The 23,881-nt window shown below is 38.9% G+C and overlaps 3 protein-coding genes across 4 annotated transcripts in view; all 3 read left to right on the top strand.

Annotated features, from left to right (window-relative positions):
- The window catches only part of rph3aa (rabphilin 3A homolog (mouse), a), a 48,180-nt gene extending 44,840 nt beyond the window's left edge, over window positions 1-3,340 (top strand). Inside the window, exons 14-16 of the mRNA XM_038734710.1 lie at window positions 419-500; window positions 604-700; window positions 2,277-3,340. Coding sequence (XP_038590638.1) covers window positions 419-500; window positions 604-700; window positions 2,277-2,410 — 313 coding nt within the window. The 3' untranslated portion in view covers window positions 2,411-3,340. The remainder of the gene's footprint in view (window positions 1-418; window positions 501-603; window positions 701-2,276) is intronic.
- A 4,485-nt stretch (window positions 3,341-7,825) lies between these two features.
- On the top strand, window positions 7,826-15,563 carry pla2g3 (phospholipase A2 group III). Its single transcript, XM_038733110.1, has 7 exons — window positions 7,826-8,533; window positions 9,447-9,579; window positions 9,697-9,831; window positions 11,800-12,164; window positions 12,251-12,380; window positions 12,814-12,924; window positions 13,939-15,563. Exons 1-7 carry the CDS (start codon window positions 7,981-7,983, stop codon window positions 14,162-14,164), a joined length of 1,653 nt encoding a protein of 550 aa, XP_038589038.1. The 5' UTR covers window positions 7,826-7,980; the 3' UTR covers window positions 14,165-15,563.
- Window positions 15,564-15,838: 275 nt separating this feature from the next.
- Window positions 15,839-23,881, top strand: part of ttc28 (tetratricopeptide repeat domain 28) — a 165,139-nt gene continuing 157,096 nt past the window's right edge. For both annotated transcript variants that reach the window (XM_038733108.1, XM_038733107.1), the window contains exon 1: window positions 15,839-17,016. In XM_038733108.1, the coding sequence (XP_038589036.1) occupies window positions 16,987-17,016 (30 nt within the window). In that variant the 5' untranslated portion in view covers window positions 15,839-16,986. The remainder of the gene's footprint in view (window positions 17,017-23,881) is intronic.

Here is a 23,881-nt window from a genome sequence, read left to right as displayed (position 1 = left end):
ATTAGCTTAGCTTAGCATAAAGACTAGAAGCAGGGGCACAGCTAGCTCTGTCCAGTCCACCTACCAGTATCTGTAAAGCCATGTTTTTTCTAAACTATACAAAACTGAAGAGAAAAAATAACAATTGCTTTAGACTAGGTTTCTTTCCCCTTTGGACCGAGCCAGCATAGATTTTCCTTGTATTTCCTGTCTTTGTGCTAAGCTAAGCTAATGACTGTAGCTTCATGTTTAACAGACAGACTTGAGAGTGGTATCTCTCTTCTTATTTAACCCTCTACAAAAAAGTGAATAAGCATTTGAAATATTTATTTAACTTTATAGGAGTTTTGAACTTTTTATTTCTGCTGTTTCAACTACAAATGTTACATGTGTTTAATTATAATATTTTTAGTTATAAATCTCTTTTTTTGTGCTGTAGATGTCTAAAGCCAGATATGGGGAAGAAAGCTAAAAACAAGACGCAGATAAAAAAGAAAACTCTCAATCCAGAGTTTAACGAGGTCAGTTCTTTCTAAACTGTCGCTTTCTATTTGCACATACTGAACTTGGCCGTCTTCTGTGCAGCCAGATCTCATAAACTCATGTTTCATTACCATGTTTCAGGAGTTCGGTTATGAAATAAAGCATGGTGAGTTAGCCAAGAAAACCCTTGACATCTCAGTCTGGGACTACGACATGGGAAAATCCAACGATTTCATTGGTAAGTGTGTCTTGCAATCACATTTCCTCATTCATCCAATTTGTTATTTTTAGCCATGCTGGTTTGTCGGCCCAGTCTGAAACATCTCAACAACTATTAGATTGATTGCCATGAAATTTGGTACATACAGTATATCCATGGTGCCCAGGGGATGAATCCTAATGACTTTTCCTCTAGCGCCACCAGCAGGTCAAAGTCTTTCACTTCACTTCCACTTCTACTAACGGCTTGGTACAAAATTGTGTTTCCCAGAGAATATATTCTAAGAACTTCAGTGATCCGCTGACTTGAGGTTGACATTAGTTTTAGTGAAATGTCTTCACAGTTATTGAATAGACTGCTATGACATTTGGTACAGACATCAATGCACCCCTCAAGATGAATTGTAATAACTTTGTTCATCCCTCAACTTTTCATCTAGTGGCAATTTTAATTTGTTCAACCGGTGATTTTATTAGCCTACAACATACGAGCAAGACTAATGACATTCCCATCAGCCTCAGCTGTACTTTGGGATTAGTGCAAATTAGCTAATGTTAACATTCTAACACGCTAAGCTAAGATGGTTAACATGCTTGGTAATTATACCTGGTTAATATCAGCACGTTAGCGCTGTCCCTGTGAGTGTGTTTACATGCTGGTGTTAGCATTTACAATCTAGGGTGAATATAGGTGAGAATAGGTGAAACTCGGGACAGGGGAGTTGGGGGTGGACGTGGCCTCAAGTACATTACATTCAGTGTCAACAAACAGTTAAACACGTGAAAGTCAAAATTCAACGCTAACATTTATAATTTTTGTTCATGACGTCAATTGTCTATCAGGAAAAAAACATTAATGTGTTGTACGTAATTGTATGTAAATCATTATCTATTACGTCTTCATCTAGAAAACAAAAAGGCCAAAAGAGTACGTGTGTTACTTTGTGCCCATCGTGGGCAACACCAAAAGACCGATTCACAACAATCAGTATTTAATGTTAAATTAGGCAATAACTAATCTTAACTTAGGTTTAGTTTATTTTCCAGAACAGCAAGACAGAATTTGGGACAACTGCTCATAATTCGGTACTTTATTTGAATTTTTCAGGACGTCTGGTCACCCTAGTAGAATCTCGGGCTGTAGACTATTAGTCTTGTACTTTATTAGCCATGCTAGCTGCCTGGCTCTAGAAATGGCGATGGCTTTTGGTCGGTCTGCCGCTTTGGTCCAGACAAAAATGTCTCAACAACTGTTGGACGGATTACCATAAAATTTGCTACACACATTCATGTCCTTCTCAGGTTGGATTGTAAAACCTTTAGTGGTCCCCTGACTTTTCATTTAGCATCATCATCTTTGGTTTACAAACCTGCATAACTAATTTCTCTGTGTCTAGTGTTAATTAGAAAACTGCTAACACGCTAACTACGCTAGTGAACAATTAAACATTATACTTGGTAAACATCAGGATAAGAGCATTATCATTGTCAGCTTTTTGCCACTATGCCTAAATACAGTCTCACAGAGCTGCCAGCATGGCTGCAGACTCTTAGACTTGTTCAAATGTAATGCTTACTTTCCTCTCTACCTCCAGGAGGATGTCAGTTAGGCATCCAGGCTAAAGGAGAGTGTTTGAAGCACTGGTACGAATGCCTCAAGAACAAAGACAAGAAGATTGAGCGCTGGCATGTTCTGGTAAATGACAACACGGTTCAGTTTGAGGATTAAAATGTCTTCCCCTTGTCTGTATATTTTCTTTCTCTGTCGTTCTCCCTGTAGAATATTGTCTTCCAGCGAGCACGGGAAGACGGATATTATCCTCTTGCTTTTATGTATGTTTGTCCCAAAGTGCAATGTGCAAGCGACAACAGTTTTCAGGTGACCAACATGGATGTTTGTAATAAGTGACCACTAAACACCAGGAAGCTGTCATTTTCACAGTTATCATATCATAAACTGCATCACATAAAAAAATAAACCTTACCTGAAATGCGGTAATGTTTGAATAGAGTTATTATCACACTTTATGGAGCAGATAAAACCCTTGTAATTGTGATTATCATTAAGACACTATGTTGTAATGAGGTGTGCCTCCATGCTCCCAACAGAGGGAATTCCCAGTTTTCCGTCTCTGACCTGTTTTTACCCCTGTGTCGCTCTGTGCTCTCGTCATATGGGATCATGTAATGTGTTAACAGCTCACTTGTGTTATTGTGCATAATTACTGTGCATCATGCATGTGGGACACTTACAGATGTTTGGTTGCTAAAACAATGTGAAAAAATTCACTTTTTTTGTTGTTGATGTGATATGCATTTGCTTTTTGACACAGATAACATGTAGGTGTCATTATCACCACTACATCACCTTCACCTGTGCATGTGTGAACACTCTGTCTATCTTCTGGAGAAATCCAAAGGCCCAAAATGCTTCTGCATGACATTTTATTATGAAGAACAAATCTTATTATGCAACATAAGCGCAAGTTCCAAAAAAAGTCATGAAATCTCCCTCCAGTGGTATATTTGATTGATATATTTCAGTGCAAGGTTATCAGAGTTGCACAAGCTAAATAACCAACATTTTCTGTATTCATATTGATGCATGTCTGAACTTATAATGTAGCATACATGGCTAATTAATAAAGACATCATGGCACTTCCTTTCTCCCTGCTTGCTTGATGTGTGTTGTGACATGGCAGAAACTTTGTCTGAATCAGGCGATGTTTGAACCGATCAGCACAGACAGACACGCAGCTGAGAATTTTGTGAACTTTGACTTCTCTTGATAAACCTTGCCTTCCGTCCAAGTGGGTAAAAGTTGATGGACTTGTCGCACTCTGAAAAGTCTGTCCTTGAATTTTAGCTAAGGCATAATCTACACTTACCTTTCTCATCAGTAGTGATTTCCCATAAAAAGATTTCCCATAAAGATAATGAAAAGATAGTCCTGACAGGAAGCCAAACATGTACATTTGACAAAGCAGACAAATCAATACAGTTGATCTGATCTAACCCCAAGACCTCCAGACAGCATAACATAAATAACAAACTTGTAAATGTGCAGTAGCTTAAAATGTGGCTGTAAAACTCATGTCTGCACCTAATTTGGACAGAAAAAAGGCGAGAAATGTAATGGGAATCAGCACCTTAACTGACTTTACTGTCCGCATAAAGTTAAATAATCCTTAATTTCTTTCAAAAAGTATGGTTGTAAAGTGATGTGACTCTCAGGAAGCAGGTGTTTGTCTTGATAGACCAGGTGTCCCAGTGGTAAGGCTGGTTCTCAACCAAAAAATATGTTTATTTGTTCTGCATTTTTGCTTTCTTCATTTAAATTCTGGATATTTTTACCTCTTTAGAAGGAAAAATCTGTCTTCGGTCGAACTGCTCACAACTCGTGTCCTACCGCCCGTGATTTGGGGTCACAAGTAAACTGTTTATTTTTAAGTGAACCAAAGGTTGGTTAAACAGCATTGTTGGATCTACACTTACCTTTCTCATTAGTAGTGATTTCCCATAAAAAGATTTCCCATAAAGATAATGAAAAGATAGTCCTGACAGGAAGCCAAACATGTACATTTGACAAAGCAGACAAATCAATACAGTTGATCTGATCTAACCCCAAGACCTCCAGACAGCATAACATAAATAACAAACTTGTAAATGTGCAGTAGCTTAAAATGTGGCTGTAAAACTCATGTCTGCACCTAATTTGGACAGAAAAAAAGGATAGAAATGTAATGGGAATCAGCACCTTAACTGACTTTACTGTCATAAAGTTAATAATCCTTAATTTCTTTAAAAAACTATGGTTGTAAAGTCATGTGACTCTCAGGAAGCAGGTGTTTGTCTTTTTGTTTTTTGTTTTTTTTAAGTGAACCAAAGGTTGGTTAAACAGCATTGTTGGATTCACAATGGGCAGTTAAAAAAGCACAGAAATGGATGCAGTGGGAGCAAAGATGTTGTGTTTTTTATTCCACACATTCTTCTTACTTGTCAAAATTTGCTGCCTCCATTACCCACAATGCAACTCAACCATCAACAGTTGTGTCAAAGATTCAGGTGTGCTAGTAGCTGCAAATGTACCCTGGAGCCTCTAGTCTGCAGCAGAGATGAGCAGTGGGCTACAGAGGTCTGGTAAGCTCTCTTCTTTCTCCACACCAACAGATTTCTCTCATTACATAATCATAAACATAATCATGTTTACAACTGATGTTTTCCTTTAGAGCATCTATTTTTAAGTTGTTATTATAAGCTGCTAATTAGATTAAGATCTATCAACCTATCACTCCCCACACATGACCATAAAATTAATTTACAAAGTGATTCAACACATGTTCTGAAATAAAAACAGAAACACTCATCCTGGATCAAGTCAAAATGAATATATGTTCTATCGCAGTGATGCAAATAGTAACCCGTAGCTATAGTGTTTCCTTTTTTAGTTTAAATCATAACTTCCACATGATCTTTCGTATACAGTATCTCAAAAGTAAGTACACCCCTCACATTTTAGTAAATATTAGATTATATCTTTTCATGTGACAACACTGAAGAAATGACACTTTGCTGCAATCTAACAGTATAAATTTGCTGTCCCCTCGAAATAACACATCACACAGCCGTTAATGTCTAAACCGCTGGCAACAAAAGTGAGTACACCTCTAAGTGAAAATGTCCAAATTGGGCCCAAAGTGTCAATATTTGTGTGACCACCATTATTTTCCAGCACTCCCTTAACCCTCTTGGGCATGGAGTTCAGCAGACTTCACAGGTTGCCACTGGAGTCCTCTTCCACTCCATGATCACATCACGGAGCTGGTGGATGTTAGAGACCTTGCGCTCCTCCACCTTCCATTGATGCCCCACAGCTGCTCAAAAGGGTTCAGGTCTGGAGACATGCTTGGCCAGTCCATCACCTTTACTCTCAGCTTCTTTAGCGAGGCAGTGGTCGTCTTGGGTCGTTATCATGTTGGAATACTGCCCCGCGGCCCAGTCTCCAAAGGGAGGGTGTCGTGCTCTGCTTCAGTACATGTTGGCATTCATGGTTCTCTCAATGAACTGTAGCTCCCCAGTGCCGACAGCACTCATTCAGCCCCAGACCACGACACACCCAACACCATGTTTGACTGTAGGCAAGACACACTTGTCTTTGTACTCCTCACCTGGTTGCCGTCACACACACTTGACACCATCTGAACCAAATAAGTTTTTTATCTTGATCTCATCAGACCACAGGACATGGTTCCAGTAATCCATGTCCTTAGTCTGCTTGTCTTCAGCAACTGTTTGTGGGCTTTCTTGTGCATCATCTTTAGAAGAGGCTTCCGTCTGGGACGACAGCCATAAAGACCAATTTGATGCAGTGTGAGGTGTACGGTCTGAACACTGACAGGCTGACCCCCCCCCCCCCCATCCAACCTCTGGATATGACACTGAGCACGTGCACTCAACTTCTTTGGTCGACCATGACGAGGCCTGTTCTGAGTGGAACCTGTCCTGTGGAAATCCTGTATGGTCTTGGCCACCGTGCTGCAGCTCAGTTTCAGGGTCTTGGCGGTCTTCTTATAGCCTCGGCCATCTTTATGTAGAGCAACCTTTCTTTTTTTCAAATCCTCAGTTATTTGCCATGAGGTGCCATGTTGAATTTCCAGTGACCAGCATGAGTGAGTGTGAGAGCGATAACACCAAATTTAACACACTGGCTCCCCATTCACACCTGAGACCCTGTAACACTAATGACTCACATGACACCAGGGAAAGAAGCGGGTTAGACATTAATGGCTGTGTGATGTATTATTTTGAGGGGATAGCAAATTTACACTGTTATACAAGCTGCACACTCACTACTTTACATTGTAGCAAAGTATTTCTTTAGTGTTGTTACATGAAAAGATATAATCAAATATTTACAAAAATGTGAGGGGTGTACTCACTTTTGTGAGATACTGTATATAGGCCTACTGTGTTTTAGGGACTGTACAAACAAAGATGGAGACGGTGGAGGTGGGTGGCATTCTTTGAACCTCCTCGTAACTTACAAAAAGAAACCGCAATACCCTCCACACAACATGTCAGAATAATACATGTAGGGTATATTAACACATGATATAGCCATTAAAATTTAAAAACAACAACAAAACTGTGTACTCTATTTAAAACTTAATACCTTAATAACTTTTAATGTCACCTACTGTAACAAAAACCCTAACACAGAGGCAGAATTGTTGTCTTCTGCATATTGCAAAGCTTTATGAACCCATTCGGCCTGAAAGTTGTGTTTTGCATCTACTAACTATATTGCAGTTAACTATATAGGACAGCTGAAATAAAGAATTAATTTGGGATAAGAAAAAACATTAAATACCTTCCCCTGCTCTTCCAAAAGTGACCCTAACTTCAGCCACAAGAAAATTAGAATACCTTTGCTCTTTTCTGATAATGTTAGTACAATCCCTAACATTATAAATGTATGGCTCATGTAAATCCCATTAAATATAATGTGGTAACATCTAAAACTGCCCCCACATGAAGAGAGGCATGCAACAGTGGTTACTGTTCTGTGCAAGGCTATTTCTTTTCAATCACATCTGTATATAAAAGGTGTATATAGTGTACACATATATGTTATTCTCGTTTTTCAATTTCTATTCTATTTTTATTTGTTTTTTCTTATCTGTTGTGTTGTATCTGGAGCTGTGTAGCAAGTGAAGTTGGGATCAATAAAGCCCATCTTATCTTAGTTTATTTCTTTGAACAGCTCATGATACTGAAATAAAAGTTAATTGGTGGTCTCATCTTACAGGTCTAAGAAAGAGAGAATAAACTATTAAAAACAAAAAAAAAAACTGGGCAGGAAGTTAGTAGACTAACCAACATTTATTTATCATTAGTTTGTCACATTTTCACTGAAGTGTCTATTTAGCTTCCGTACTGGGGGCACGTCTGTCACTTATCAATATTTGTTCCATTTGCATATTGATAAACCTATTTGGCTTGTGCGTGTGTGTATTCACGCGTGTGTGTTATCAGAATGTCATGCTGTCACACTGAAGTGCCAGAGAGAGAGAGATTTAACTACACTGACAGGTCACATGATTCAGGCTGATTTGGATGGTGTGTTTATTTTAGATGCACCGGAACACCCCCGCGCGCCTCCCTTCTCATTAAAAACCAACCCGGAGTCTGTCGATCTGTCATTAAGTCCTCAGTGAGTGGAGCAATAATTTGTTTTAGATTTAATCTGTTCAACCTTTTAGCCTCTTTCATCCAGCGGCTGTTCCCGACGCGCCACCATGACGCACATCGCTCCTCTTGTTACTGTCATTTTAGCATCAGCTCTCCTGAGATGGCCGGCTGCAGAAGCCTCGCTCCTCTGCACATGGACGAAAGTTTTGCCTACCGGAGAAGTGCACTACAGTTTTCTCCGGCAGACCTCTCCATCTCTGCGGCTCTACCACAGCGCCTGGTCAGGGGAGCGCGCTCTGCTTAGCTGCTCTTGGAGCGACAACACAGTAGTTATCCAGAATTATTTCACTCTGTGCCGGGAGCGCACGCACGAGTTTTCCGATAATCCAGATGAAAAATTCAATCTGAAATCCCTGTTTGAGGAAGAGGATCTGTGCGTCTCCCTGGCACCTCCAGGGGTCGTCGGGAGCGGGGAGCACACAGGGAAGAGGCCAGTGAGGAGCGTCGGTGGTCCCAAGGTGGTCTCACCGCCTGAGAATCATCTAGGTCAAGCTGAGAGGTCAGAGGTGACGACCCATCAGCGTGTAAAGCGGGGATTCATTGTACCTGGGACTCTCTGGTGCGGCTCTGGCAACAAGGCGCCATCATATGCAGATTTGGGTAAGTTGTTTCCATGTTTTAACTTTGTAATATTAGTTATAGGCCTATTTATTTCTTGTTACTTTTCTCTAAATTAGTTTTTTGGTGTGTGTGAAAATCTGCACACTTTCATGTCTTGATTTTGGATGGTCCACTACTCAGAACCTGTGATTAGTGGTCATTAGACACTTTTTAACAGTTGGGAACCACTTTTGCAGACTATTATCAAAGGCTTCATAATTTTCCGAGGTGGTAAAGTTTGTGTTGTATGTTCACACTGTATGAACAATAAGTCACATAAGGGAAACCCTTGGAACAGCAGAGAGAACTTGGACGTATACAAACTTAAGTAGCACTCAACAATTTAGTATTGCACTAAAGCGTAAAGCTGAGGGACTTGCAAGAGACAGATAATCAAATTTGAAGCAGCAAAAGCAGAGATATGACTGTCAGTGCCAAGTCAAGCTTCAAAATCAATGTATTTCTTACAAATGTGTTGAATGCATTTTGTTCCTCTTAAAACATTTGCAAAGCCAATTTTTATTAAAAGTTTGAAACCATGTTTACTGGCTAGCTGTCTTCTTCTTTCCTGTCTCTGCCAGACACACACCTGTACAGTAGATCAGTTGAAACTGTTGGCAGGAAGGTATTGGGCATGTGGACCCAGTCATTAAAACATTGATACAAAAACTGAAGAAATTGTTTACAAATGCTGACTCACACCTCCCCATGACTCATAAATTGACTAAATTCGGTGGCGTCCCTTTAACTCATTGATCAAATTGTCACTTTTTACCTAACTTGTTCCCAAAACTAGTAAACACATTTTGAAATTTTGTCTGTAAATGACTGAAGATGAATGGACTTCTTTTGTAATGATTTCATCAGACTGGAAATCCTGTAATCATTTAATATGTCCCTCTCACCTTACCAGGGGTTTTTAAAGAAACAGACAGCTGTTGCCGGGAACATGACCAGTGCAAACACACCATCCTGTCCTTTCACTCAGACTTTGGTGTCTTCAACAGCAACATCTTCACCATGTCTCACTGTGACTGTGACAACAAGTAGGGATTTACGACTTCCCATCACTATGTTACATCTAGTCCATATCAACTGGTTTGGTTTTGTCCTTCCTTTGGTGCTTGTTTTTTAAGTGTTGGAACCAAAATAATATGTTACAGGTTTCGCAGTTGTCTGATGGAGGCGAATGACAGCATATCTGGTGTAGTGGGCTATACCTTCTTTAACCTGCTGAAGATGCACTGCTTTGAGTTCTCCCATCAACTCCAGTGTACACAGAGAAACTGGTTTGGAATGTAAGTAAAATTCAGAGTTAGATAGTAACACTGTGATGCTGCTTCATACGTTTCTGTTTTGAGTACAAATAAACAAAAAAATCCTATCACGTTTTCTTATTTAATGCTATAGCTAGTAAATACTTCTACTGGTTTATTTGGGATAACTGTCTCTGAGATTTTTAAAGTCGCTGTGGAATTTTTAGCCATGCCAGAGGCCCCCTGGATGGCAGTGTTGGTCAGTCAGTCCACCATGTTAATCCAGACTGAAATGTCTCAACATCTATTAGATTAGATTAGATGACCATGGAATTTTGACCGGACATTCATGGTCCCTAGATCATGAATCCTACTGACTTTAGTGATCCACTGACTTTTCCTTGGAGTCGTGGCCCCTCAAGGTGTCCCAAGATAAATCTGATGGGGTTGCAAGATAATTAAAGAGACAAAAATGTTTGCATGGTAAAAGACTAAACTAAGAAGGTGAACATGGTAAACCTGCTAAACATCAGTGGGTTAGCATTGTCATTGTGAGCATGTTGACATTAGCATTTGGCTCAAATAACTGCTGTGCCAAAGTCATAGACTGACTTTTGGAACCAGAAGTGATGATATTTGGATGAGAAGGTGGCGCTCAAGCATCACATTAATTTTCTCACGCAGTGAAATACGAGTCTAATTATAACTGATAAGACTCTGCCCAGCTGTTGCAATACTGGCGGACGCACTGATAGTAATCAACTGAACCGCACCGCTCGCGCTGTGAGTCCAGACAGCTGTGAGAAGGTGTAACTTAGCTGGTAAAGTTGTGCAAAATAAACATCTAAAAACTGAAGCACAAACCTGCTCTGTTTGAGACTGTGAGCTGCACTTTATGAGCTGCTGAAGTTAGGGTGTGGTGAGATTTCTGCCTGATCGCAAGTATTACTTCCGGTTTCACATGCAGCCCCAAACAGCGTCGGTCAAACGGTCTGAAGGGGATAACGTTACTACTAGAGAATCAATAATGTAATGCACAGCAGAGTAAAGGGCAGAACTTCTCAGTAAATTATGGTAATATTATGATATTATGACTTTTCTCTGGACCTGTCAGAGAACACAGATCTGTGAGAGAGATTCTGAATGTGCAGAAAGTTTTGAACATGAGCAGAAAATCTGCTGAAACACAGGAGCTATTAAAATCCAGGAGTTTATAACTGAATTAAAATTAATTCATTTCTCATTGAGGTGAAAAGCATTTAAAGAGGGTTCTTCCCCAAACAAAAACACAAAGAGGAAGACAGACTAAATCATGACTCAGCAGGGATGATATTGAATTTTGTTTCTCTTTACATAAATAAAAATATTTTCATCATAAACTGGTGCAGAAAAAAATCATCAGAATGCAGGAATTAAAGTGTATAATGCTCAAAATTTTCATATAATTCAACATTAAAAATTTCTCAAAAATAATGCTAAAATCTTGTCTCATCTTGATCGCAGGAACCCAATCTTGAATCTCGTCTTGTGGGTTAAGTATCTTGCCACATCCCTAATACCAAATATTAAAAATGTGAAGGGTACCTTGTGCGTAAAATATCAACGCTTAGTTTGGCTTTCTCAAAGCGTTGGTATTTGACACCCTGGTATGAGAACGCGTCGGGATGAACCAACTGTGAATTAACTGATACACATAATATGAAAATTCTACTGCTAAAGTAAAATACACTTATTTTATTTCTTGCTATGACACCACTTTCATGTAGATATGCAAAATATGATGCTAGAGCCAGTAGGTGATTTACCTAGTTAGCCTTTTACTGTACAGATTAAACAAATTAGATATACGGTGTTAATTAGTAAACTTTAGATGTGCTGGGACGGGGACAGAGCTAGGTTAGCTGTTAGCCCCTGACTCCAGTCTTTATGCTAAGCTAAGCTAACAGACAGACTGTAGCTTCATAATGACCAGACTCTTTAAATCATTTAAACCTTTATTGTGACTTACAGGTGTAAAGAGACTAAAATGGCTCTGTATGCTGATATCCATCCACCCACACCGTACGAGTCTCCCAATCCAACTGAGGTTAGCATGAACAGTACCAGCTCCACCATAAACACTACCACACCCACAGAACTACTGGAGAACAGCACGTTACACACACAGCTCCTCTCCGTCACTGCTGCAGCATCCACAGCCCCTACACCTTCAACCAGTTACTCCTCCGCAACCATCCTCCCCGTTACTACCTCCACATTCACAAATACATCAGAGGGACCTAGAGGACCTACAGCACCTGAGAGTACGCATGATCTGGAGAACACTTTACCTACCAAGAACCAAACTCTGTCTAAGCCAGATGCTGATATCACAGGTATTGGATATTGTACACATATCAGTTTATATTTCTACTCTACAGGAATTAGACTGAGCATTTACACTGAAGTTTCCCCTCCACAGAGAACCAGCTGACATGTGCGGTTTACAAGGACCTTGATGACTGCAGGAACAAGATCCTTCCCCACCAGAAGAGATACGGTCTCCGCAACCCAGAGGCCACAACGCTGTACCACTGCAACTGTACCACCAGGTAAATTTAACAGACTTGATAAATACCAAGCATTTTATTGATTTTTTTACTTAAAACTTCCACATATCGTTGGAAGGAGCAACTGATCAGGATATTGAATGACGTGGGAATTTGTTAAACCAGTTTACACAAATTTACCTAAGCCTCTAAAGTAAATATTTACAGAGTTATTTGCAGAATATATACAGGTGCACCCACCTTTAACTCTATGTGTGCACAAGTAAGACAAGACAGACATGGTGTAATGGTTCATGGGACAAAACTAGGCCACAAGCAGTGTACACATTCAAAGTCACACTGTTACATAAGATGAAGGGTTTCTCTGAATCTGCACAGAATTGTTACGGCCTTGGACATTTTCATAATCTTAAGTTCATCTGCTGTATTTGTTGGCATTTCTGTTGATCTCTGACGTATTTGTCTGTCCTTCCAGATTATTTCAGACTTTGGCTAAACAGAGACAACTGACCAAAGTGCAGGCGTTTCTGCTGGGACATGTGTCTAAGACCTGCTTCCTGCCACAGGACTGCACAGCACACAAAACGTTAGTATACAAACCCAGACACAGATGTACTCACATGGCCTTGGTTTTAAGAAAATACTTTACTGGAGATACTTTATTACAAGTAAAAGAAATCCAACTACAGAAATATTATCAGTACAATGTACTTTAGGTACCAAAAATAAAAGTACTGGTTGTGCACTAAAATGTCTCTTAGCTAGTTTTAACTACTTTACTTTTTTATACAGCTAATTTTGACCAGTGGTTCCCAACCTATGGGTTGAGCCCCTCCAAAGGGTCAGTAGATACAGTCAGTACAGTCCATGGTTCCAAAGTCCTCTAATTAATGGGGAGTAACTGGAAAACAAGTCGAATTTTATTTATCACAAATTTGCAGAAGGAGCTTTACAATCTGTCCAGCACATGACACCCTCTGTCCTAAGTCCCTCGATTTGTATCAGAAACAACTCCCCCCAAACAATAAGACATAAAAAGGGCGGTGATGGAATAATGGATAAGACACATGCCTTTGGTGTGAGAGATCCAGGTTCGATTCCCACTGTGACCCATCCACCGTTGTGTCCCTGAGCAAGACACTTAACCCCTAATTGCTCCAGAGGCGTGCGACCTCTTGACATGAATAGCAATTGTAAGTTGCTTTGGATAAAAGCATCAGCTAAATACAAATATAATATAAAAACGTGGTAGAAACCTCAGGAGGAGCAACAGAGGTGGGATCCCTTTCCCGGGACAGACAGTCATGCAATACAGCAAAATTCTGTTATACATATTTTCATTCACTGTACTTTAAACTCAGCATATGTTGATGTAAAATCTAAATCTGCAAAGTAACTATAGCTGTCAAATAAATGTAGGAGTAGTGTGGAGTAAAAAGTACAGAAGCAGAAGTATAAAGTAGCTTAAAATGGAAACACTCAACTAAATTACTAAATACCTCAAAAGTGTACTAAAATGCAGTTCTTGTAAGAGTAAAATTAAAGGCTCTTAATTAATTAAAGCATCATAAATTACCATTGCTTCTTCTTTGCTCTACAGCTGTACAGCGGTTCTGGTGAAAGCAGAGTTTCCTCAGCTGGACCAGACCAGCGGTGCTGACATGGAGGAGCAGCGCCACCTGCAGGCAGTCAGACTGAAGATCAGGAGGCCAAACACCAGAAGTGCAAAGAGAAAAGACAGAGCTGTCAAGCTCCACAGACTGTGTCTCAGGATGGTCAGGCCCAAAGTCAACAAAAACAGGAAACATGGTCAAGCTGCAAGATGAAGAGAGCTCGTCTGAATGTGAGGGAGTCAAAGTGTTTAATATTCAACTGAAAAATAAGACATCATCAACAGACAAAAATAATAACCTTGAAATTATGAAATAATTCAGTACAATTTCTTTTATCAGCTCATTTTCATTTCATTCCAGCACTTTTTAAAATTTCTTGTGTCACAACATACTGATGAAAGTTAGATCATAATATCACTTTTCTTCACTATCAGTCAATAAAAATTAAATTTAATCTATTAATGGATCAAGAAAACACATCATTCCAAGGGATAACGCGTTAAATGTTAGAACACTTATTTCTGACACTCCCAATATGTTAAAATAAACACCCTCCATAAAAACAGACTTTGGAAAAAGTCTATTATTTTATAAATAAAATAAGTAAAAACTGCTGGAATGTAATAAATGAAATAAATAACCTTCAATAAACTCAATGAAAAGACATAGGATAGAATAGTGATAATAGTTTTCACGGTTATATAACCTGTTTTGTCTGCATAATGTCTTATTTATTTATTTAATATTAAACACTTTCCCTCATTACATACTATAGTATTATGAATTCATATAGTCTACATCCGGGGTATAAAAAAAGAAAACTTCTTTACTTTAACAAACCCTTTTCTCAGCAGATGTTTTGACTTGTCATAGAAGTAACAAAACTGGTGTAGCCTAACTAACAACATTAATGACGACTTCATTCAGGTGTGCGAGTTCTTAAGGCACCTACTATTTTGCATGCTGGCTCACTGGAGTAACTTCCAGGGACATTTAATACACCTGAGCCACCATTAAAGTGATTAGTTACACCTGTACTTTCTTTAAGTGCAGCTCTAGGAACGTCAGTGTTAGTTGGTCCACCACTTTGGTTCATACTGAGAATATCTCAACAACTATTGGATAGATTGCCTTAAAATATAAACATTCATGTTCCCTTTACAATGAACTGTAATGATCCCTTAAATGTCCAATTAGCACCATCAACAGGTCAAAATGTTTGATTTTGCCCAATAAAATAATGACCTTCAGCTGCTTAGTGCTAATGAGGAAGTGTTAGCATGCTAAACATGCTAAACCAACATAGTGAACATGACAAAGATTAAACCTGCTGAACATGTTAGCATATTGACATTGACCACTGTGTCTAATAGCTGCTAGCATAGCTGTAGACTATTAGTCTGGTTCTGCTATAAGTCAATATCTGTGGCACTTTCCACACACATTATAATGATAAAAAGGTCATAGTTTACCAACATTTTGATGCCCCGCTGCATCAGAAGTCTCCACTGATGAAAGCCCTGTAGTCTCTGTTATAGAGGTCAGCACTTAGTGTATTTGTAAATATTTGTACTGTGTTGTATGAGTTAAATAAATGCAAAGTATGTTACTAGCTCATCTATTAAAAAGGACAATAATGTAAATATCTGTACATAAAACACATAGTGATATATTTGATTTACGATGTGAGAAGGAAATATAATGTATGATTGATTTAAAGGAAATGTTTGACAGTCTAACTCGTCTTCTGTAGCTTCATATGTTACCGTACAGACATGAGAGTTAGTGTCCATCCTCAACTTTTTGCAAGAAAGCCAGCAGCTAGGTTAGCCTAGCTTAGCATAAAGACGGGAAGCAGTGGGGAAACTGTAATAACATCTTTTGGCCAGGCAATTTTCTGGATACCTGTTGTCGCCCTGAGGCAACCAGCAGATTCTCCAAAAACAAAATGTTGTTTTTTACGTTTCAGTTTCTGAATAGAGTCAACAAACCAGATATAACGTGTAAACTAGTGAACTTTAAAGTTGCTGGTTGATGCTTCTGTTACCTTTGGACAGAGCTAGGCTAGCTGTTTCCACACGTTTCAAGTCTTTATGCTAAGCTAAGTAACGTCTCCTGACTGTCATATTTCATAGACAAAGACAAGTGATATTTTTCTTTTGTATGTTTCCCAAAACAATTTATTTAAAATCTAAAGTCTTTGCTTCTTGCTCTTTAGACCAGTGGTTCTCAAAGTGGAGTCCGGGGGACACCCTGGGGTCCTTTATGTGGTTCCATGGGGTCCCCAGCCAAAGGGGGAATCTTTTATTTTCACATATAATTACACAAAAGTAACACAATGACATAATGTACGGCTAAAATAAATAAATAATCTAAAAGTAAAAATCCTGAACTCTTATCAGACAGGGGTGCATGTCTAATTTGTGTCCAATTAAGGGTCCTTGACAGTGAAAAAGTTTGCCAACCACTGGTTTAGACTACAAATATTGTGTAAAAATATTTATAGTTTTTTTGGTTTGTTTTTTGGGTAACCTAATAAACGTGAAAAAACAAACAAAAAAACCAAACTTGATAAACTCATTTATTCAACAAGAAAAGCACAAGAAGCATAATTACTTTTAATCTCCTGCACCAACATACCAACAGTGCCTGTAAAGGCCTGTTGTAATGAATATCTGTCAGGTAACTCAACTCCTCTCTGATGTCATGAAAAGTAATTGAAACCTTGCTGAAGGCTGCAGCCATGGAGCCGACCGGATCCCCGCCTCTCACCGGACAAAAATTCCGCTATGGGGAGAAGATCGGCTGTGGGAACATGGCGCACTCACTCCAGATTAACTTTCCCCAGGAAAAACTTTGCAGGATCGCTACATAGCGCACAAGTCTCCCCAACGTATTGATCAGTAATTTAAAGGCAGTAGGCTGTGGATCGCCTTCGTGTTGTTTTGGATGGTGTGTTTTCCTGTCCTGCCTCACCGCTGCTGCTGTGGGATGAAAGTTTGGAGCTGCAGTCGCCGGATTTAGCAGAGAGCAGGATGGAAAAGCAAAAGATCAAGAAAGAAAAGGTAAGGCTAAATAATGGGGACAGTGGTCAGTGTTTTATTTAGTTAGTGGTTTCACATAAAATGGCACAAACCGCTTGTTCTGGCGGGTCCGGGTCTGTAGAGCAGTCTGTCGCAAAGAAAGAAAGAAAGAAAGAAAGAAAGCTAGTCTGAGTTACAACAGTGTGACAGTTTAACAGGCAGCTGGAGCAGTGGAAGTACTCAGATCATTTACTTGAGTAAAAGTAGGATACAACACTGTAGAAATACTGTTACAAGTAATAGTCCTGCATTTAAGTAAAAGTACTAAAGTATTAACATCAAAAATATAGTATTTAGCAAAATAATATATATTAAAATAATTATAATATATATTATATAATTAAAGTATGATCATTGATGCATTTATGTGCTCAGTATTTTAATGTGACAGCTGGTTAATGTAAATAAATGTATATTACTTTATATACTGCTGGGTAGCAATGACGTTTTTTTCATATAATAATATAAACATTTATTTGTTGATTATATTTTCAAATAAATGTAGTGAAGTAAAAAGGATTTCCATCTGAATTGTAGTAGAGGAGAAGTTCAAAGTAGCAAAATGGAAATACTCAAGTGGCCAATTTTTTTTCCACCACTTGGCAGCACAATCTAGCCAACTGTTTTCTCAATTAATTGATTGATCCTTTCTGAGATATTAAATCCCTCAAGAAATGTGGTAGAATAGTGACAAATGTCTGCCATGACAAAGAAAGAATCACAGTCAATCAGATTTACTAGCCAAATAAGTGTACCCATACAGGGAAGTTTGATTTTAGATAGAAATAGACGTACAGCTAAACACAAGGGCAACAAAGCTGAACAAAGACAGTTAAAAATAAACTATATACATAAAAGTGGGCGAGAGAATAGGTGTTTATAGAATGTATAATGACTGTACAAGTCAAGTATTTTGGTAAACAAACAGACCAAAGCATCAAATAATCCACATTTGAGAGGCTGGAACCAGATATTTGTTGATATTTTATTAACTTTAATCTTAACTTCATAAGTACATCAACACACACACACCTACAATGTGACTTATATTAAAGTATCAAAGGGCCACAGCTTCCTCTCGTGCAGGTATTCAGACCCCCAGTTTCTGTCTGTCTCCAGGAATGTACTCCCTTTGACCTGAGCTGTAACAAGGGCTGGGAGTATAAGGCAGGAGAAAGGGGAAGTGTGTATGTGTGTGTGTGTGTGTGTGTGTGTGTGTGTGTGTGTGTGTGTGTGTGTGTGTGTGTGTGTGTGTGTGAAGGACTTGCACAGGACATTCATGTTGTGTTCCTGTCTTTTTTTTGTCCTTTTTGTTTACGTGTATGAGAGTGAAAAGTGTTGTTCCTCCCACTGCAGACTCTTGTTCAGACAGCCTAATACTTCGGTATACATTTAGTACATTTACTGAAGTACTGTACTTAAGTAGCTTACTTCCATTTTCTGCTACTTTATACTTCTACTCTACTACAATTCAGAGGAAAATATTTTATTTAATTTCCATACATTCTTCAACTTCTATACGTTATGATCTTATTATATTAGTAACACTTTATAACTAATATCACAAACTACCCGGCAAAACATATACCGTAAAACTTCAATTAATAGCCCGGACTTTTATTTGCTTAAATCGCTGAAGTCATCCTGCCTATATTTGGGACAGGCCTTTAATTCCTTTATCATGCTGGTAATTCTGAATGAAAAATATTTTGGTGCTCACTGTTTCCATAAAATGAACTAAACCATTGAATCTAACCGATCTAACGATGTGTAGCATGTCCATACTGACAAAAGTTCAAACATTTAAACTTGTATGTACAATCCAAGCAGCTTAGAACCAGCTCAAGCAGGTGACCCTGTGGGCTTCAAGAGGTTTTATACATTCAAAGAACATTTATAAAAACCAGACCAGGCTTCTAATGGAGACCTGCCTTTATTTGTCAAAACGTGGAGCCATACCAGGCCAGTAAAAAGGACAGGCGTCTAACTGGGTTTTACGGTATGTAACTACATATAAATACATTCAAATTAGTTCTGTCTTTACCAGCTGCAACATTAAAGTGATGAACAGATTAATTCATCAATAATCATAATCCACAAATAGACTATACATTATTCTGAAATGGGCTGTTCTGCAAAATGTGTAGTATATATATCTTGGTGCTAATACTTTTGCACTTAAACTTATATACCATTTTAAATGCATTACTTTTACTCGTAACAGAATACAGTATTTCTGCACTAAGGTGTTACCACCTTAAAATATCTGAGTACTTCTTCCACCACTGCATATGTCAGCAGTGAAACTTAAAATAACAGTAACAGTGGAAAAGTCCTGCTGAGACTTCATCAAGGTGGCAGCACCTTTAATTAGTTGCTACAGGAGTATCAAACAACACAGACAGGTGACGCAACACACCACATCCTGATGAAGCAGACTGGACACACAGGAGTTCAGTGCAACGACCGTTTAAGAGCTGAAATGGACAGTTTGCAGTTGTTTTAATGTACAGTTTTAGTTTCCGAAAGGGAAAAATGTGTTTCCTTCTCTTTACCTCACAAAAATGACAAAACTACTAAGTCAAGTAAATTTTAGTGTACATGTTTTATTAGATCATTTAAATGATTTATGAATCTGTCCGATGCTTTTTGAATTATGGAATTATCGTTTAACATTAAAAAACCACATGTTTGGAGAGCCCAAAGTGACCTCTTCAGATGTCTTGTTCTATTTCACCAACTAGTCTAAAACTCAAACTCACTCCGCCAAGCTGGAACTATTACAATACGATATGCAACAAATAATCAATATTCTGTTCAATATGTGTTTATTTATCAGTGAATACATGTGACAAGTTTTGGAGGGGAGCTTATGGGGCTCTGTCAGGGAGAGAAGAAGCACCTTAGGGCTTTAAAGCAGCTGTAATGAATGTTTTCATATGAACGTTGAGTCAAACGACTGCAAGTGTGTGAAAGGTGTTGCACTCAGTGAGTTATCACGCCTTCCTGCGGCTCTCCCTCCGCCCTGCAGAGCTTTAGAGTGTGTTTCAGCACATTGGTTTGGCTTTACGGACAGAAGGTTTTTGGTTTTTGCTTCACTGTTTTGTCAATCTCAAAGAGAAATAGCTACCATAACCCACTCTGTGCCACCTGTCCAGCAATAAACAGAAGATGGACAAAGTTGGCGACAAACTGGTGTACATAGTGGAGCAATTAGCATCTAAAGAGTCTGATATTTCCCTCAAGAGTTGATGGAGACCAAGAACAAGGCAAAAAGGAGAGTGAAAAGTGGACTTTCACGATACTAAAAGAAGGCTAATTTTGCTGTCTTTCTTCTGGCTGTGTAAGGGGCAGGTTATGCTTGAACAAAACTAGAACTAGGTGTTGAGGGTAGACATGAAATCATTTGAACATGTGGATTTTGGACATTTTCAGGCAGTCTCTCCTGGAAGACTTCACGGTGTTGCACTTGGCTGTTCACAGGAAAATGTACTTTAAAGTATTAAAAGTAAAAGTACTCAAAAAATGTGCAGAAAAATGTTATAAAATATTCAATTTGAACTATTTTGTATCGGACCGCAACTAAAGATTATTTTCATTCTGGATTAATCTGCTGATTATTTTCTCCATTAATCAATTTATTGTTTGGTTTGTAAAGATTCTGCCGTCACAGTTACTCAGAGCCCAAAGTGACACCTTCATAATGTTTGTTGTGTCCACAGTTCAAAACCTCAACGTTATTAACACTACATTCAAATTATTAAAATAATTAATTTGTGAAGCTGCAACCATGAAATGTTTTTGCATAAAAAATTACTTTAAAGATCAAAATAATTGCCAATAAATTTTCTGTCAAATCGTCTCAGCTGTACTACTGAGATGTAGTGGAGTAGAAGTAGTAAGTGGCATGAAAAGTAAAGTACAAGTATCTCAAATTTGTACTTAGTTAATGACCACCACTGGTTTCAGGAAGTTACAGAAATGATTGGACACAACCCTCCCCTTGTTCCGACATCATAGAAGTGTGAGAGGAGGGGGTTTCTGTAGCCATTCGACTGTCCTATAAGCACACCGGCAGCTTAGATAAGCAACTGTTTGCTATCAACTTTAGCATCAACTTAAATGGCGATGATATGTAAGTATTGTCTCTGTTTCTTCTGCCCCCCAACGGACTACCTGTAGTGAGATCAGTCAAACAGCGGTTCACCTAATAGATCAAATTTCACTTTCCAACTTTGACTCACGCTTGTACACATATACACTCACCTAAAAGATTATTAGGAACACCTGTTCAATTTCTCATTAATGCAATTATCTAATCAACCAATCACATGGCAGTTGCTTCAATGCATTTAGGGGTGTGGTCCTGGTCAAGACAATCTCCTGAACTCCAAACTGAATGTCAGAATGGGAAAGAAAGGTGATTTAAGCAATTTTGAGCGTGGCATGGTTGTTGGTGCCAGACGGGCCGGTCTGAGTATTTCACTATCTGCTCAGTTACTGGGATTTTCACGCACAACCATTTCTAGGGTTTACAAAGAATGGTGTGAAAAGGGAAAAACATCCAGTATGCGGCAGTCCTGTGGGCGAAAATGCCTTGTTGATGCTAGAGGTCAGAGGAGAATGGGCTGACTGATTCAAGCTGATAGAAGAGCAACTTTGACTGAAATAACCACTCATTACAACCGAGGTATACAGCAAAGCATTTGTGAAGCCGCAACACACACAACCTTGAGGCGGATGGGCCACAACAGCAGAAGACCCCACCGGGTGCCACTCATCTCCACTACAAATAGGAAAAAGAGGCTACAATTTGCAAGAGCTCACCAAAATTGGACAGTTGAAGACTGGAAAAATGTTGCCTGGTCTGATGAGTCTCGATTTCTGTTGAGACATTCAGATGGTAGAGTCAGAATTTGGCGTAAACAGAATGAGAACATGGATCCATCATGCCTTGTTACCACTGTGCAGGCTGCTGGTGGTGGTGTAATGGTGTGGGGGAAGTTTCCTTGGCACACTTTAGGCCCCTTAGTGCCAATTGGGCATCGTTTAAATGCCACGGCCTACCTGAGCATTGTTTCTGACCATGTCCATCCCTTTATGGCCACCATGTACCCATCCTCTGATGGCTACTTCCAGCAGGATAATGCACCATGTCACAAAGCTCGAATCATTTCAAATTGGTTTCTTGAACATGACAATGAGTTCACTGTACTAAAATGGCCCCCACAGTCACCAGATCTCAACCCAATAGAGCATCTTTGGGATGTGGTGGAACGGGAGCTTCGTGCCCTGGATTTGCATCCCACAAATCTCCATCAACTGCAAGATGCTATCCATCAATATGGGCCAACATTTCTAAAGAATGCTTTCAGCACCTTGTTGAATCAATGCCACGTAGAATTAAGGCAGTTCTGAAGGCGAAAGGGGGTCAAACACAGTATTAGTATGGTGTTCCTAATAATCCTTTAGGTGAGTGTGTATCCACTGCTCTTACAAACAAACCATTTGACCAGTTTGTGCACAGGTGCGCCCACACATCACCGCAGAGAAGTTCCAGTGTGGTCAGACTTCTGTTTAAAGAACATTGTAAGACGTCAGTGAATATGCTCAGTCATGTAAACTGTGATTGCAAAAGTCCACATTACACTCAGTAGTTTGTTTCTTCTGCTCTATTAACTGCATTCTAGTTCATCAGTAATAGGCTTAAAGATCTACACCTTAGTTCCATACACATGATGTGTGGCCGTCTTTGTTTATTTCAGCCAACAACGCCGTGGTAACATGTTAAACAAGCTCTGCTTTATTTCACATTTGTCATGTTTCATAAGTGTTTCATAACAACATGATGGCTTGTAGAGAAGAGCTGAGTATTACTGTGTATTTGTACTCGTCAGGGCTGAAGTCACCACTGAGGACACTTGAGGTCATTGCCTTTTTTTCTGTGAATTGCGCATTTTTAGGAAAGTAGAAGAATATTCCTAGTATGGTTCACTTTTTATCCTGTTTTTAATTAGTTTGCAAATGTTATTTACCTTGTTCTTACATTGGTTATTTATTTGCTTCATTGTCTTTTCACGTAGAGTTTATCTGTGTTGTTCTTAGGGTTACTTAGGTCCGAATTTCATCTGATTTCAGTCTGATATGTTGCAGTGCCTATCTACCTGTGCAATAGCACGTTAAATGTATAGAACAGACTGTATTTGTGTGTGAGTCTGTTTGCTGTTGCTGCAGCCTTCACAGCGTATCACTGTTGACCAAGACAAAGATAAAGTTTATCTTGTCTTATCTTAATTCTTCCAGCCAGAATTTTTATTTCCTGGCATCGTGGAGAAAGCTTTGAAACAGCATTTTATTTGACCAAGAAGGCAGCATAAACACGTTACTGGAATAAATACATACAAATACAAAACATAAACAGACTAAGACAACTGTCACGTGCTACAAAGGTGTATAGACAATAAGATGCATAAACTATCAAAATAAATTGGTGATATTTCTTTTTATGTGTCTGTCTGTGTATTTTTCAATAATTTTCCTGGACAGAACTTTGTAATTTTGTAGCGATTACTGCCAATGGGTTATTTTTGTTAGAGTTTAGTTAGTTGAGATTAGTTGAGACCAAGTAGTTTATGATTTCTAGAGAAATTAAAAAGATTATCGACTAATCTGCTGATTATTTTTCCAATTAATGACTGAATTGTTTCGTCCGTAAAATAGTAAAAATGCACCTCACAATTAATGTTTTTAAATTGCTTGTTTTGATGTACCAACAGTTCAAAACACAAATATCAATTTAGTAATTGCAAAACATTAGTTTGGACAAAGAAATCAGCACCTCCCTGGC

This window comes from Micropterus salmoides, unplaced genomic scaffold, assembly GCF_014851395.1.
Source record: "Micropterus salmoides isolate LMB-PRFRI ecotype aquatic unplaced genomic scaffold, ASM1485139v1 Ms_hic_scaffold_20, whole genome shotgun sequence".
Taxonomy (NCBI): Eukaryota; Metazoa; Chordata; class Actinopteri; order Centrarchiformes; family Centrarchidae; genus Micropterus; species Micropterus salmoides.
The sequence above is the reverse complement of the archived record's forward strand: the minus strand, read 5'-3'. Positions and strand labels throughout refer to the sequence as shown.

What these genes read in the sequence shown, in the direction of transcription:
- pla2g3 (XM_038733110.1), top strand. Translation starts at nt 7,981, where the DNA reads ATGACGCACATCGCTCCTCTTGTTACTGTCATTTTAGCATCAGCTCTC. An exon ending in CACTGCAACTGTACCACCAG is followed by an intron (nt 12,381 to 12,813) that starts GTAAATTTAACA and finishes CTGTCCTTCCAG; the next exon opens with ATTATTTCAGACTTTGGCTA. An exon ending in GACTGCACAGCACACAAAAC is followed by an intron (nt 12,925 to 13,938) that starts GTTAGTATACAA and finishes TTTGCTCTACAG; the next exon opens with CTGTACAGCGGTTCTGGTGA.